This window comes from Musa acuminata, chromosome BXJ1-3, assembly GCF_036884655.1.
Source record: "Musa acuminata AAA Group cultivar baxijiao chromosome BXJ1-3, Cavendish_Baxijiao_AAA, whole genome shotgun sequence".
Lineage (NCBI taxonomy): Eukaryota > Viridiplantae > Streptophyta > Magnoliopsida > Zingiberales > Musaceae > Musa > Musa acuminata.
The window spans coordinates 34,998,160-35,013,327 of record NC_088329.1 but is presented as its reverse complement, the minus strand read 5'-3'; the positions used below and the strand labels follow the sequence as shown (position 1 = coordinate 35,013,327).

Below are 15,168 nucleotides of genomic sequence, written 5' to 3'. Positions count from 1 at the left end.
TTGTCGAATCTAGCACAAGTATCGGTCACAACCAAAGGTTTGCAGTTTCGGTTGTCGAATTCGTATCAGCTCATGATCAGACCATGAAGTGAAAGAAAGAAGAGGAGGCGAGGCGAATGCCGCCGTTAAACATGATTAAAAAGTCGAACCGATAAATACCGACCGACCTGATTAGCAAATCTTGGGTGCCACCGACTTGAGGTGAAACAGAAAGAAGGGACTGCAGAGGCAAAGGAGCACAACATGTATTGACATCAATGTTGAGGAGAAAATTTTAATGAACTGTTAAGCCAAAGTAACTTTTGATAATTAGTGAATCAAGAAGAAACCAATGTCCCACATGCACTTGAGGAAACCTTATGAGTAATCAATGTTGAAAAGCCAGAAAGCAACCAATAAAATCGTAAGCATTTGACCAACAGCTCTTTGAAGTAAGTATAAATCAAAACACAGAAGCATAGAAGACAAAATTGTTTTAAGAACTTGAACATAGGATCAAACTGGGCATTAGAAGAGTTTGTGTCATTCAGTCAAAAAGGATAAACAACACATAAGCTTCCACCACTAGAAGGTGGGCAACCACTTAGTGCGATTAACAGGCTAATCTTTTGGTTATGCAGATTTAGTTAATTAACATATTGGAAGTACCCCGATGGGTTAAAAAGCTAGTAGTTAAGAGGAGATCATGATCACTAGCCTTCTCCATTAGTGCAGGTAGGCAGTCTGGTACTGGACCTGGTAGCCATTTCCATAGTACGTGGTGTGTGGAGGGGAGATTGTGTATGGAGCAGAACCCATCAGTGTAGGATGGTGAGCTTCAGCTGGGTAGACATACTGCCTATCGTACGGGTACGCGAATCTCTCAGGAGGGGCACGGTAGAAGCTTTTGTCAGGCATGCTGGTAATTCGAGGAGTGTAAACGCTGCCAGTGGCTCGGGGTCTCTTGGATTGCGGCTTTGCAGCTTCAGCAGCCCTCCTCTTGTCAGCCTTCGCTTTTTCTAGCTGGAGGATACGCTTCTGAAGTGGATCGACAGGGTATTGCTCCTCAAGTTTGTGTTCCTCGATGCACTTGATGACAGCTTTAAGGGCAGATAGTTCACGTTCATTTATTTCATTCTGAAATAATAAAAAAAGACTTGTGACACAAACAATCGCAAGTTACAGGTTAGACAGTAAAAGAAAATTGGAGCAGTAGCAAGATTACCCTAGTGTTTGTTAAATATGTGGATATGTGATGCATACAAGTTGTCAAGCAAAACACAAAATTTTGCAGTTTTCAGAAAATTGGAGCAGTTGATCATATATACCAACCACTCATGTTTTCCCGGATTTGGTATTTCAATTATAGATAATTCTGGCCACATAAATGCTTCATCCTATCATATGTCCACACAACAGTTGTTCTACATCACAATAGTGAGGTGTGACAGAAAATAATAGCTGGCCATAGAATCAGTTTCAAAAGGGAACTAATTATTCCATCTAATTGGCATGTCAAACAAACATATTACTGGGATGCAATCTTCGAGACATAGTTAGACGAGAAAATTAACTACATAATATGCATTAATGCTGAAATTTGACCCAGAAATTAAGTAAAAAAAAATTCTCAACTTATTAATTAAAGCTGATGCCATTTCAAATAAGTCAAACAAGCACCCTTCTAAAGTAAATAGACGCCCACATGCTGGACCAGATATTACCAATGCACCTTAAAGGCGAGAAGGTCGTACCTTAAAGACCACTTGGAACGTAGGACATTTAACTTTTGTACAATGCAGTTCATGCAACCAATGAGCAAATCATAAAAAGAACTCTAAAAATACCATTTTACATTGTGACTGGTCATGGGACTGCCATAGGTACACATGACTGGCTATGACAAATTTATCTCTCTTTTGTCCTCTTACCAAGCTAGCAAGACAAACCCATCCAAGGCACATATGTCATATACCATTGAGTTCAGAAATAAGGAGAAAAGACATCAAAGTTAAGAAGGGAAAAGCAAATCCTATATCTGGTAGACTGGTAACATTGTTTTGTTTAAACATAGAGCTAATGCCCATTAATAAAGTGAGATGGATTAAACCCTTAGTTGCCACACAAAAATTAATAAAATATCAACATAATTCATGATTAAAATTGAATCTTTATCTTGAATTTTATATAAGTCAAAAATGGATATAGAATCCTAGATAATTGCTTTTGAGTTTTCAACCTTTTCAAAAGAAAAGAACTATCTTTGAGTAGATCAAATTCATATTGTATAGCTGATGACAATATTATCATCTCTACATACTATAGAATCTTAATATTCTCAAACTGCCTATCAGGTGCAGCCATGAAGATTTACCTAAAATATTAGTTATAGTAATAAAAAAATATTATATTGACCCATTGCACATGTTACCATGGATAATGGGTTTTTCTATTACTAACAGCGATTAAACAATATCCCAGAAGATACAATCTTTTAATTTGTTTGTTACTAATGCTTTTCAAAGGACCAGAAGACAGTGAAATAACACAATTTATGCTGTAGCTACCTAAAAACATCATGATCTTGTAATCATAGAAATAGTTAACAACATTTTTAATTAATTGAGATATCAGAAAATAATGCTATGTGATACATGGTATTATCTAGAACGTACAAATTTCAATCGGACTGCCTTACGTTGTGATTTAAGTGTTTTTTGATATAAAACAGTAATTTGGGGAGGTTTTAAGCAAGAACCTTATTACCAGAACAAAAACATTGTACCCATCCATGCTTATTATGCATGTCAGCAAAAATGGATGTGTGGAAAGGCAAAATATTTGAAATGAATAACTATCCATTAGTGGTGTTAATACGGTATGGTATACCATGGTATACTGCTTGAGATATCATATTGTCAGTATTTTCTCGACATGGTCAGTTTACAGGTCAGACTAGCATATACCACTATAGTTTGGTAATTTGTACTTGAATCCTCATCAGCATGCTAGCATCATATACTATATTGGTACACAGCAAAGTGATACTTAGTTTACTTGAAAGACAACAAGAAAAATAGCTAATGCAACACGACAGCCAAAACATATAGATATCTAAAAGAAATGTTATCTAAGACCAGCTAACTACATACATTTTAGGTACTTAAAACCTCCACAAGAAGAAAGTCACAGATGTACCTTTGATCAGAAATGACTGCCAAAAAAAGAAAAAACCAGTAGATTCTGAAGAAAACATCAGGTGATATAAATCAAATTCAAGATACACGAGACTTTTCTGGTGACACCCCGTGACCAGATATCATGTGTATTCTCAAAATTTAATTACAATCCACTGGATTACCTATCTATTCAAACTTACATGAAACCTATTTATGTTCAATTATATTGTAAATATTTGCTCATATTTGCCGCCAAAAGAACACTAGCAAAGACTCAGGTGAAGAAGCCTAAGGGCATCTTAAGTTGATAATTACTCCAAGGCCATTAAATAACTGTCACCAATCACAGGGAGCAGAAAAAGAGTATGAAAAGAGAAAAACTAATAAGTGAGACATAATTCATCTCTGATTAATAGATCAATTTGAAGATTTATTGCTCATGTAGTCTGATTTCAATGGACTTACTATAACATATCTGCCAAACTTGACATTATTTTAAGAGGGATAACAACCTATCAGAAACTATTTAGATTGATGAAATGTGAGCTATGGAAAGTGTAACGGTGAGAACCCAACTCTAGCAATGAGATGCTCCATTTTGAACTCCCATATAAGCACATTCCTGCGGTATTATTGATAATAAAAAAACCCTTTCATATATCAGATGTGCGAACCTAAGAAGCATAGACATGGATACGACACGACATGACATGGACACGACAACACATCATAATTTTTTAAAAAATTAGGATATGGACACGACAATAACACATGTTTTTTTAATATATACAATATTTGATTAATATGAGTTTTATAGTATTTAAATTTAAATTTTATAGTACATTTGGTATTTTTTAATAAATTATTAGCATATATCCACATAATTTACTTTAATTCTGTTATAAATTTTATACAGGACTTATTACTAATAAGAGACAATAACCTCATTTATCATCAATATAGTTAGGTGACATTGTAATTTAGGGAATATAAAAGGTGATCAACTCCTTAAATAAAATACTATAAAGACATAGAGAGAAGGCTTTCCGCGGTTGAGGTTGCGGTGTTTGCTGTTTGCATATGTGCCAGGTGATGGATCGACAAGAGGGATGCCGATGGAAACCCACAAGCGAGGCTGCCAATGGCGGGTCGTTGAGGGCACGACTGCGCGGGTCATGCGACGATGCTGGTGAAGTCATCGATGAGTCGTCGAGGGCACGACCACATGGGTTGCGCGACAGGTGCTCGTGCGGTCGTCGACGAGGGTGAGGTCGCAGACAGCACGACCACACGAGTCATGTGCAAGTGATGGTGAAGTCACTAACAAGGGTGAGGTCATCGACAAGTCATGGTGCGCACAACAATGGCTTCAACCTTACCATGGACAACATATATAAGTGGGTTTGATTTCCCTCGATTCCATGCTTCCCCGTCCTCACGTGAAGCCCATGCAACTCAACGCCGCACACGAGCATCACACGAGGAAGGGGAAGGGTGTAGGAGAAGTGTTCGACACAGATACACTATATCCCAAATAAAAATAAATAAATAAATAAAGACACGTGTCTAGCTGTGTCGGCGATATATCCGTGTTCGACGTGTGTCCGACATGGATATGTCCAACAAGTTGATGTGCCCGTGCTTCCCAGGTGCCAACTGATTGTATTGCTAAATACATGCCATCAATATGTCTGGCATGCTGCCTGTCGACACAAGCATGCTAGTGGGATCGAAAGGTGAAGGGAAGATACAAAAGGAAGATGCCTTTGTAACAAGTTCTTATCTCCATTGGCTGTAGAAGCTTAACCAGTGGAAGCTTGTTGCAGATCCATCTTCCAAGGCCTTCAATCATGTGAGTAACAATGACAAAGCTCCAATTTAAAATAGGGCTGTAAAATATATAGATTCTTATGAGATCTGATCCAGTCGAAACCAGCTATGGATCAAGTTTATGATTCAAGAACTGGAATATCAAACTGATCCGACAACCCATTTTACAATCAAGCCAGGTGTCAATCAAGTCTGATCCAATCATATTAGTGCATACATAATTTATCACTAGAAAGCAACACAAAATTAACTCTAGCCCTAACAAAAAATGCACCACCAGCCATCCCTCTCTCTATACCAATCTTTGTCATCTATCTCTTCCTTTGCCCGTTCCTTCCCTCTTACAATGTTTATGATCTCACACACAAATCCTTGCACTGGCTGTTAATACCAAATGAAACTAGTTTCTATTAAACTATTTGATGAATATATAACAGTCTAGAAAAATAAATAGGTAATAGATGGTAGTCACCACTAGATATAAGAGAAGATGCAGATGGCAATATAGATGGATGAACGAAAGAAAATGTATCAAGCTAGTGAAGACAAACCTGTGCACCAGGAGACATGCTTCCAGCTTTGACTTGTGACACCTTTTTTGCCTCCTTCAAATATGATTTAAGTAATGGCACTGGTGCAAATTGTTCTGTTAGTTTGAATGCATATGCGAGATTAATGGCCTCAATTTCCCTCCCACTATCAAGTAGAACATTGATCAAACCTAGGAATCAACAGTTTCAGTCAGTATATATGAAACAAAAAGACATGCATAGACTTAAATAAAGAATCATAGATCTATCAGATAATTATTGTATTACTACATATTCAATACTCTCCAACAGTAGGATGCGATAAAGGAGACTGAAAAGTAATTGGCATGAGGGAAATTTTAAAAGAACTTGTGAAAATTATGCAATAAGACATTCAAATCAAACCATTACGAATGCTCACTATGAAAGCCTGAAAATTAATAAGCAGGGGAAGAGATATTACAAATCAGTTTCTAAATAGTAAATAATCAAATTGGAGTTAAATCACAATCCTAACAATCCATTGCAATGACTATTTAAAAGATTTTCCAAGCATATATTTACCAAAATCAAAACTTAAAACAAAGAACTCATAATCACCTTTATAAGCAAGAAAAATTTCAGACAGGTTAAGACCTTACATAATTAAGATATCATGTATGGACTTTGAACAGCTAGTCTAGTCACGTCCTAAAATAATTGCCTTTCAAACACACAACAAAAAGTCAGGCAAACTGCAATATAGGGTAAATCACAAATTCTACTCCTTATTGCAAATAATATATAGTGCACTAGTTGATTAAAAGTAGCAGACGGACAGTGAAAATTTATAAGATCACTTATTACTTCAAGTGGTCGCAAAAGCATGCTGGAAAAAGCAGGCTCTGGAAAGAAGAACTTAGGGGCCAAGCGTATGATTCAGAACAATAAGGTATCGATACTTGCAAATTTCCAAATTAAGAGTACATCAACAATAGGATATCACAAATCAATTGGATTACTTTAACGAAAAACTGCATGGTGGAGGTCATGGTCCCAAATTGGGAAAAAGGAAGAAATATAAACCATTGCATGCAGAGACCAGTTGTTCATGCTTTCTATTGTCTTCCTGAACACTGTTTTAGTAAAATCATTTGCTACAGAATCACAGTGATGATATCTTTATTGCAATCATAATTCATAACTAAACATACTTTTCATCAAAGAAAACTGCGAATAATGCATACCACTACAGAGAGGAACAATAAAATGTTCAAAACAGAAATGCCATCTGCAAGAAAAAGAATTATCCGATTTCTAGACATGTAAATGGATTTTCAATATGATCAAATTAACGTACTGACACGGACTTAGCTGGTTTTGCCTAAGTCGTGCGGCACCCTTGCGCGTCCGTCCGCAAAGGTCAGCCTCCCCGAAGCCTCCCATTGTCCCTTAGGACCAACAAAAGAGAGAACGGGTTAAAGAGAACGCCTCAAACGGGATCCACAAGCAAACATGTCCGAAAAACACTTCATAGACAAAGCAAATTACAAACAGACTTTACAAGCTCTGAACAGTGGCACAACAAAGGGTAAAATGGTCCATTACAGACCGAAAAGCTCTCGCACGTGTCTACATGACACAACCTTTATTTACAAGCCTAAAGAGGCCACCAACCCAACTAAAATGGGACTTATAAGCCTTCGGCTGCCCCTTTACATTCTGTACAAGGCATGAACATGCCAAACGACACGGACATACATAAGCATTACATCAAACACCTTGTTTAGAAGTTTGTCCGTGACATTCTCCCCCACTTATCCCTTCGACGTCCTCGTCGAAGCCTTTGTGAACACTGCAACTCTTCACCTTTGCTGAGTCTTCAATCTTCTGCTTTAGCTGCAATGCGCCTCCTGGCTCCCAGCTGCTCTCCGCTGCTGTTTCTGAGTAGTCGAACCTTTGATCCGCCATGATGCTTCAACTCACCAATGACTCTTGACTCTGGTGTGGCGTTGGCTGAGTTGTGTTGATCATTGTTGATTCTTACGGATCCCCCAAATGAAGGAAAAAGACCATCCTTACTGCGCCAGTCTCTCAAAATTTCCACATGCTGCTTGAACTGGGTGGATGCTTGTTGGAGCTTTAACGAGCATCGCCTCGCAAACTTCTGAAGTTTTGGGTCCTTCCTCCACAAAATCTGCTCATTGACTCTTCTTTCAGTTAGTTGTCACATCCAAGTAGGTTCGCATCACTTCCACTTTCGATTGGCATTTCGTTGGGAAATGAGGCGGACAATCTACTCTCAGTAGCACTGATCACCGTTGGTGAGGATTTGACAACTATTGTCTTCCATTATCTTCGAAGGGTCTTTGAACTTGTGCAGAGCTCCTCTGCTAGATAGATAAGAGAACTGGGGTACTCGGTTTCGCCCATTCTCTTAAGAGTTGAGAAGGCAAAGGTTACTTGACTTCGCCCGCCTCCTCGAGGTTGTACTTCATGCATCGAGCTGGTTACTGGTCTTCGCCTGCTCTTTGCTCACACTTCTGAAGCACTTGAAGTGTTTGCACTCCTTGCGTTGAGTTAGCTACTGTGATTCACCTTCTCAATGCCATTGAACTTCTGGAATGCAGGAAGTTTTCACCCCAACTTGGAGTAATTCTCTGATAGATGAGGTCGCCTCTGGGATTGTACCGTCTTCTCCATCAACCCTGCCGCCTACTACACTAAGTAGCAAAGGTACAGCACCGCGTACTGCTTGCTTCGTTCCTTGGTCGTGCACTCTTGCATGACCCGAAGTCCTTCACTTACGGCTATCTTGATGAGAAACTTGTTGACACCGGTCTTACGAAGTTTCTTGGCCTCTGCCCTTCAGCCTTGTCTCGGTACTTGGAGATTGCCTCTGCATGCTCCACCTCCTCGGCCCCTTTCACGACCAAGCGCTCTCCCTCCGTGAGAGCAAGGGATCAATGACTTTCGCGAAAGTCCCGCCTCTGCGGTACCATGGCGCTGCCATGCCCATGGCGCTACTATCCGTCGCCTCGCCTCTGAATCTCTTTTCTTCACAATCAGTAGATATGTCTCTGTGATACTCCTCTGAGTCCACCTCCATTCTAACTGATGCTTGATTTTGGGTAGCTAAGTCCCTCTGGACTCGTCGTCGCTTCCTCGCCCCTTTCGACCCCCTGCTTCAACACCTCTGTGTTTTCCAAGCAGTCCGTTTTGTCGATGGAAAGACAGACTGCAACTCCCATGCATGGCCTCTGCCATCACATTGTAGGGTTTGCACCGATTATGTTCTCCTTAGCTTCCTTGGTAGCAACGTTCGCTTACTCGACCTTGTCCTCTGACTTGTCGGGCTCCCTTAAGCGAATATGAGCTCTGGAGCAGTCCAACTCTCCAGCTGCTTCGATCATACCTCTGCATGATCAAGTCCCTCTCATGGGACTCACTGGTACTTGCATTCGAACTTTTCCCTTGGTGGAACCCAGCCCCCATATGCTGATGACCAAGGTTTTCATCCGATGCAAAATTCGGTGCACGCCCGGAAGACCCGCCTCTGCGGTACCATGGCCTTCACTCCTTGAATCCATAGCCCTTCTTGCCGTCGTGTTGTTCACCAAAGCGGAGCTCCCAGTAGCTCCCGATCATACCTCCATATGATCTAGTCCCTCCCGGGACTCACTGGTACTTGCATTCGAACTTTTCCCTTAGTGGAACACAGCCCCCATATGCTGATGACCAAGGTTTTCGTCCGATGCAAAATTCGATGCACGCACGGAAGACCCGCCTCTGCGGTACCATGGCCTTCACTCCTTGAATCCATAGCCCTTGCCGTCGTGTTGTTCACCGAAGTGGAGCTCCCAGTAGCTCCCGATCATACCTCCATACGATCTAGTCCCTCCCGGGACTGTGTCGTGTGTGTCGCATTGCCACGAACTGTTCCACCACGATCCGCTGCACCATGTCGCCTCCTGGTGACATCTCCATTGCATTCTGATCCTTGTGGAATAAACTCGAATTGTGAACCCTCCATGTGTGGCCTCTACCAATACATCGCAGGGTCTCCTCCACCTTCGATTTTGTTCGCTCCTTTGGCAATCGACCTTCATCCACCCACTCTTGGGTCACACCTAGATGAAGCACCACTCTAGGACAGTCCGTCGCCTAGTAGCTCCCGAAGTCCCCCGACTTCGCTGCAATTAGTGCACCATTGTCTGGATCCTGGGCCTCTGCCCCAACCAGCACAATCTCCGCTGCGCACCGCTTCCCTCATGGCAACTTGAATGGCAACACTGTGGCATATTCTTCAAGAGTACCCGCCTCCGCGTCCTCTTGCCCCGTGCTAAGGCCTTCTGAACCCAACTTCGCCTTCGCAAATTGAGTCGCCTTAGTTCCTCCATCAAATGCTCCTCCGAGATAAGGTGCATGTGCCCTGAAGCTCCCTTCGTCTTTGGCACCATGCAAGATGAGTCCGCTCTGTCAGAATGAAGGACCCATGGAACAGCATGATTCTACTCCTGTCTCTGCAAGAGTTCATGTCCTTGACCTCTGTCTAGGGAAAGCACTGTGCCTCTGCTCCATGTTCCAACTTCTATGCTGGCTCCCTTCATGCGGCTTGGGTACTTCGCCAAGTTACACCCAAGTTGCTCCGCTCCTCGTTTTTTGCATTGAGTCGATGGTGGCCCTCGTGCCCACCATTCCACGGGTCAGCCCTCCCTTGAGTCCGATCTCCATATCGACTCCAAGTGTGCCTCCATTTGAGTTGCTTTGGATTGCTCCCCCACTTAATCTCGCAATGCATCCACCAATGCATTCTCTCAAGCGAGATCATGCGACGACTCCTCGCCGCTTGCTCAGTCCATTGAGCTTCGTGGAGTTGTTGTTTGTGATGTACTCCTCCTCAACATGTGAAGTCCGTCTCACATGATTCTCCCTCTGGAGTGCCGAGACTTATCCCTCCTGGATAACTGTCCCGTTGGAGCAACATCTCTCTTCGTTTCGGAGACCACCATCCCCTTGGACTACTCCGATCTGCTGAACAAACTGTGCATTGTTCTGCCTCTTGCAAACGCACTTGCTAGATTGCGCCTCCACGTCAATACAGCCACCGCTGCACCCCTCCAGGCCTAGCAACATGCTGAACTCGTTGCACACTTCAGCCTCCTCCGGACGTATCCTTCGCATGCCGAAGAGAAAGTTTCAATGATCCATGGCACCGAGTCTCGGTCGCCTTGGGATGGTCACGAACAATCCATCGTCCGCATACAAGCCCATGCATGAGTACCGAATTCTTCGAGTTAGCAATTCCCCTCACCTCTGTGAGCTTTGCACAACTCTTTCGGTCGCTGAGCAACTCATTCCACTTTGCATGGTCTCGTCCTTTTGCCAAGCGCCTCGCTTGCCTTGAGCACCATCAAGTAAAGTTGTCAACGTTGAGCCGTAGCTCAAACTCAGCCATCCCAACCTTTGTGCGCTCCAGATTCTTCCAAGCTTGCCTGTTCTCGTGGTGCCTCTTGCGCGAAGGGTTGGCCATTCCTCTGAATGCCAATCTCAGATGCCCGCTCCTCTGAGCGACTCTTTTCCCTACATCTCCATGCCCGTTTTCCCTCAAACGGTCGCGCATGTGCTGACTGCCCTCAATGCAACACCGCTAGGTCCCCCACGTTTGCATGTCAAGTGTTTCTATGAGTGCTTGTCCCGCTCTGATACCATATGACACGGACTTAGCTGGTTTTGCCTAAGTCGTGCGGCACCCTTGCGCGTCCGTCCGCAAAGGTCAGCCTCCCCGAAGCCTCCCATTGTCCCTTAGGACCAACAAAAGAGAGAACGGGTTAAAGAGAACGCCTCAAACGGGATCCACAAGCAAACATGTCCGAAAAACACTTCATAGACAAAGCAAATTACAAACAGACTTTACAAGCTCTGAACAGTGGCACGACAAAGGGTAAAATGGTCCATTACAGACCGAAAAGCTCTCGCACGTGTCTACATGACACAACCTTTATTTACAAGCCTAAAGAGGCCATCAACCCAACTAAAATGGGACTTATAAGCCTTCGGCTGCCCCTTTACATTCTGTACAAGGCATGAACATGCCAAACGACACGGACATACATAAGCATTACATCAAACACCTTGTTTAGAAGTTTGTCCGTGACAGTACTGCCAAATTGGGAAAAAGGAAGAAATATAAACCATTGCATGCAGAGACCAGTTGTTCATGCTTTCTATTGTCTTCCTGAACACTGTTTTAGTAAAATCATTTGCTACAGCATCACAGTGATGATATCTTTATTGCAATCATAATTCATAACTAAACATACTTTTCATCAAAGAAAACTGCGAATAATGCATACCACTACAGAGAGGAACAATAAAATGTTCAAAACAGAAATGCCATCTGCAAGAAAAAGAATTATCCGATTTCTAGACATGTAAATGGATTTTCAATATGATCAAATTAACGTACTGCCAACCTGGCATTTTATGTGACAGGCCGAGTGAACGACACAAGTCAACAGTTTGACGGCGCCGTGTAACAGCTGGAATAAGTGTGCAGATTTCATCTTGATCAAACTCTGAAGCAATATCAAAAGTAGCCAAAAGCTGAAGAAATGCATGTGATTCCAATGAGTTTCCACTGCTAGCTTCAATGTCAAGATGATCTAATTTTGGCTTCCATTCTTTAGCTATCACCTTTGCTTTTTCTTTAATATCTGAAGTAAGTATCTGTTCATCAGAAAGGGAATCTGCCAAAAGTTGTTCAAGAGATTCCATTAACATGAGACAAGTCCTTCGCAGGCCCAAAAGGTTCCCATCTTTTTTTCCATTTGATCCTAGAATTTCTCCAGCATAGAAGCCCTTCAAGGAATCTAATACTAATATGAAAGGATTGACTGCACTTCTTAATGCTACCGGAACTTCCTCACGTATAGAGCTCAAGTTCTTACGATTATCTGAAATAAACTTGTGAAGCCCTTCTGCATCCATTTCTTCACACAGTTTCATCAGTTCTGAAGAAGGCTCAGTGTAAGCATTTGCATTTTCCATAGTATATATATCTTCTGAGCCAGATTTGGCAGCTGCAACATCAAAGTTTTCTTTTATAACAGGATCAGCCATGCCATTGCTGACACCCTCACAAATTGGTTCTGGGGAAGAGGTTTGATATTTATCAAACAAAGAAGATAGAGCTGCATCTCTTTTCTCCTGCAATCGTTCCAAGGATGCAAGCTCCTTAGCCACAACATCAGCCTCCCGCTTCTCCAGCATCTCCTGGGCTTCTGTAACCTTTATAACATATTCCTTTTCCTGATCTTCCAATCTGTCAAACCTTTTTTTAAGAGACTTCTCAAGTCCATGAAAATGTTCTTCAAGTTCTTTCCATTTCAAATTCAAGGATATGGCACTATGACTCTCAAGTTCGGAAAATGCCTGTTGCAATTGTTGTATCTTTGAAGTTGCAAAATCAATAAGTGTAGCAACTGATTGTGTATCAGCCATCGCATAAATCCCTGCCAAAAGCGGAACACAGTAGCTAGAGTATCAAGAGAACATCATAAAATGTACTAGTTCTAAGCTGCACCAAAATTAATACGGAATAAAAAACTAATACAACTGGTCACCCAAACAGATATACAAATAGTGAGCTTTCTGATGAAAAAAATAAAAAACAATGACTATGCCAATTTTGTGTTCATTGCTCTCTCGAATACTCGGTTAATGAAACCATACGGTTGAAGCCCCCCTTTCGTTTGCCACCCCCAATCTCAACACTCACACTATCAACTGCCTACACTAAGTAAGGAATTCAGCAAAATCCAACCTTGTGAAGTAAAAAACCACTAGAAAATAGGTTTTCACTTACTATCATTGCCGAACCCTAGATACCATCCAAGAAAAGAACACCGTTTCCCGGTCGCTCTAAACCGAAATCAAGCGACCAATACAACAAAGTACAGAAAACCACTGCTTTACCAAATCCATTCACCGAGAAACCCTACTCCGTACCTCAAATCCACAAAATCTGTACCCAAAAAGGGGATCCAACCACAAATCCACCTAAAGAGAGACAAATCCTTGAAGGATGCAACGATTCAGAAGTATAACTCACACAAATTCGTGGCGGCTGGCAGAATTAAGGGATCCGAAGAGGAGGGAGCTGTGAACGGGAGTCGGAGCTGAAGCCATCCATCGACATAACGACAAAGAAAATGAAAGGAGAGCGAAAGGAAGACGGCCACCGGCTTCCGTCGTTACATAACGGATCAGATGTACGGCGGTATGTCGACCGTCCCATCTACGAATTGACGGATCAGATAGCCGTCGATTGTAGCCGTTGGATGATTGGACCTTTTGGTGATCGCTGCCTTGATGGGTGTAGTGGTGCACTGATGAGCGTGTGCCGCTTGCGTTTCGCGGTCCCGTTGACGAGGTCATCATGGGGGACACGTGGTGGGAGATGGTGGTCCGATGGCACATGGTCTTCCATGTGCCCTTGATGCTTGCCCACGGTCACATTTGGTTGACCATGGCAACGACTCAGAACCAGCGACCTTGTGTTGACTAGTTCCAATTTTGACTAACAAATTTTGACTTTGTGAGACTACTGGAAATATGGCGTTTGCGTTCCTTTAGATCATTTATTTTTCATGAATTATTTAAATATTGAAGGGAATTTTTGGAAAGATATTTAGTTACATTACAATAAAACAGATCAATTTTAAGGTAATTATTTTTTTCTTTTACATTTTCCCTCATGAAAAATTTGACTTGTGGGATTTTGCAATAGGTATCTTGAAAAATCTTATTGTAATTTCAAATCAAGGGGATCAAAGGCAATCTCCAGCACGAAGAGGCTGCCTTTAGATAGGTACGAGCTGATTAGAATTCCATTAGACTTTGCTGATGAAGGTTTTGTGACAGATCTCCATGGAATTGTGACCTCCATCACTCTTCCACACCATCACCGTATCATGTTGCTACCTACACAGTTAGTTCTTCAAGGGAAATGTCCACCTCGAGTTCATGAACAAACAGTGAAAGCTTGACTGATGTAAATCTGGTCCCTCCAAGATAAACTTTGTTCATGTTAGAGCTTGGTAATGATAAGATAAACTTCATGTTAAACTTTGTTCTTGATGTGGTCGAGCTATAACTAAGCAAAAGCTTAGGCAAGAGATGGACTGATCACTGAGAGTAACTTCAGTGGATCCAAGCTGAACTCTCAGGATTGCTTGGTCAACAAAGGGTTGGACAAACACAGATGTTTCATGGCTTAGCTTTTCCTCGGTCTTCTTCACATCAAGCATCGGCATCATATGGTCTCCAGGACACAGCAACATTATTAGCTCCTGCAACCTCACCTCGCGTGCCACTCTGCTCCTTGCTTAGTTGACAGTGACCTGACTTCAGGTCGGCGAGTAGAAGACGCTTCTCTTGCAAGTCACCCTGATAAATGAGAGAGAACAGTTAGCTAGTAGAATCTGTTTATTACATTGTTTTCTTTGGTTAAGAGGAAGAAGACTGAAAGGTCTGTTCGATCGCCGGCACAATCATATAATATGTTTTAGCTTTCTGTGTGATGCATGCTGAGAAAGATATGCTTATGAAGACATCACTGTACTTTCAAATGGAATCCCACATGCAATAGAAATCATGAACGCAGTGGC

General features: G+C 42.0%; 1 protein-coding gene across 2 annotated transcripts; it reads right to left on the bottom strand.

The window, feature by feature from the left end:
- Positions 1-470: 470 nt before the first annotated feature.
- LOC135625669 (FRIGIDA-like protein 3) lies at positions 471-13,762 on the bottom strand. 2 transcript variants are annotated; one of them, XM_065130758.1, is made up of 4 exons: positions 13,611-13,762; positions 11,974-13,011; positions 5,540-5,709; positions 471-1,116 (listed from the first exon to the last, which is right to left on the bottom strand). In XM_065130758.1, the coding sequence occupies exons 2-4, from the start codon at positions 12,998-13,000 to the stop codon at positions 706-708; spliced, it is 1,608 nt and encodes a 535-aa protein (XP_064986830.1). In that variant the 5' UTR covers positions 13,001-13,011; positions 13,611-13,762; the 3' UTR covers positions 471-705. The 2 variants fall into 2 exon arrangements, with proteins under 2 accessions (XP_064986830.1, XP_064986838.1); XM_065130766.1 differs by having other exon boundaries at positions 13,508-13,731.
- Between the last annotated feature and the right edge of the window lie 1,406 nt (positions 13,763-15,168).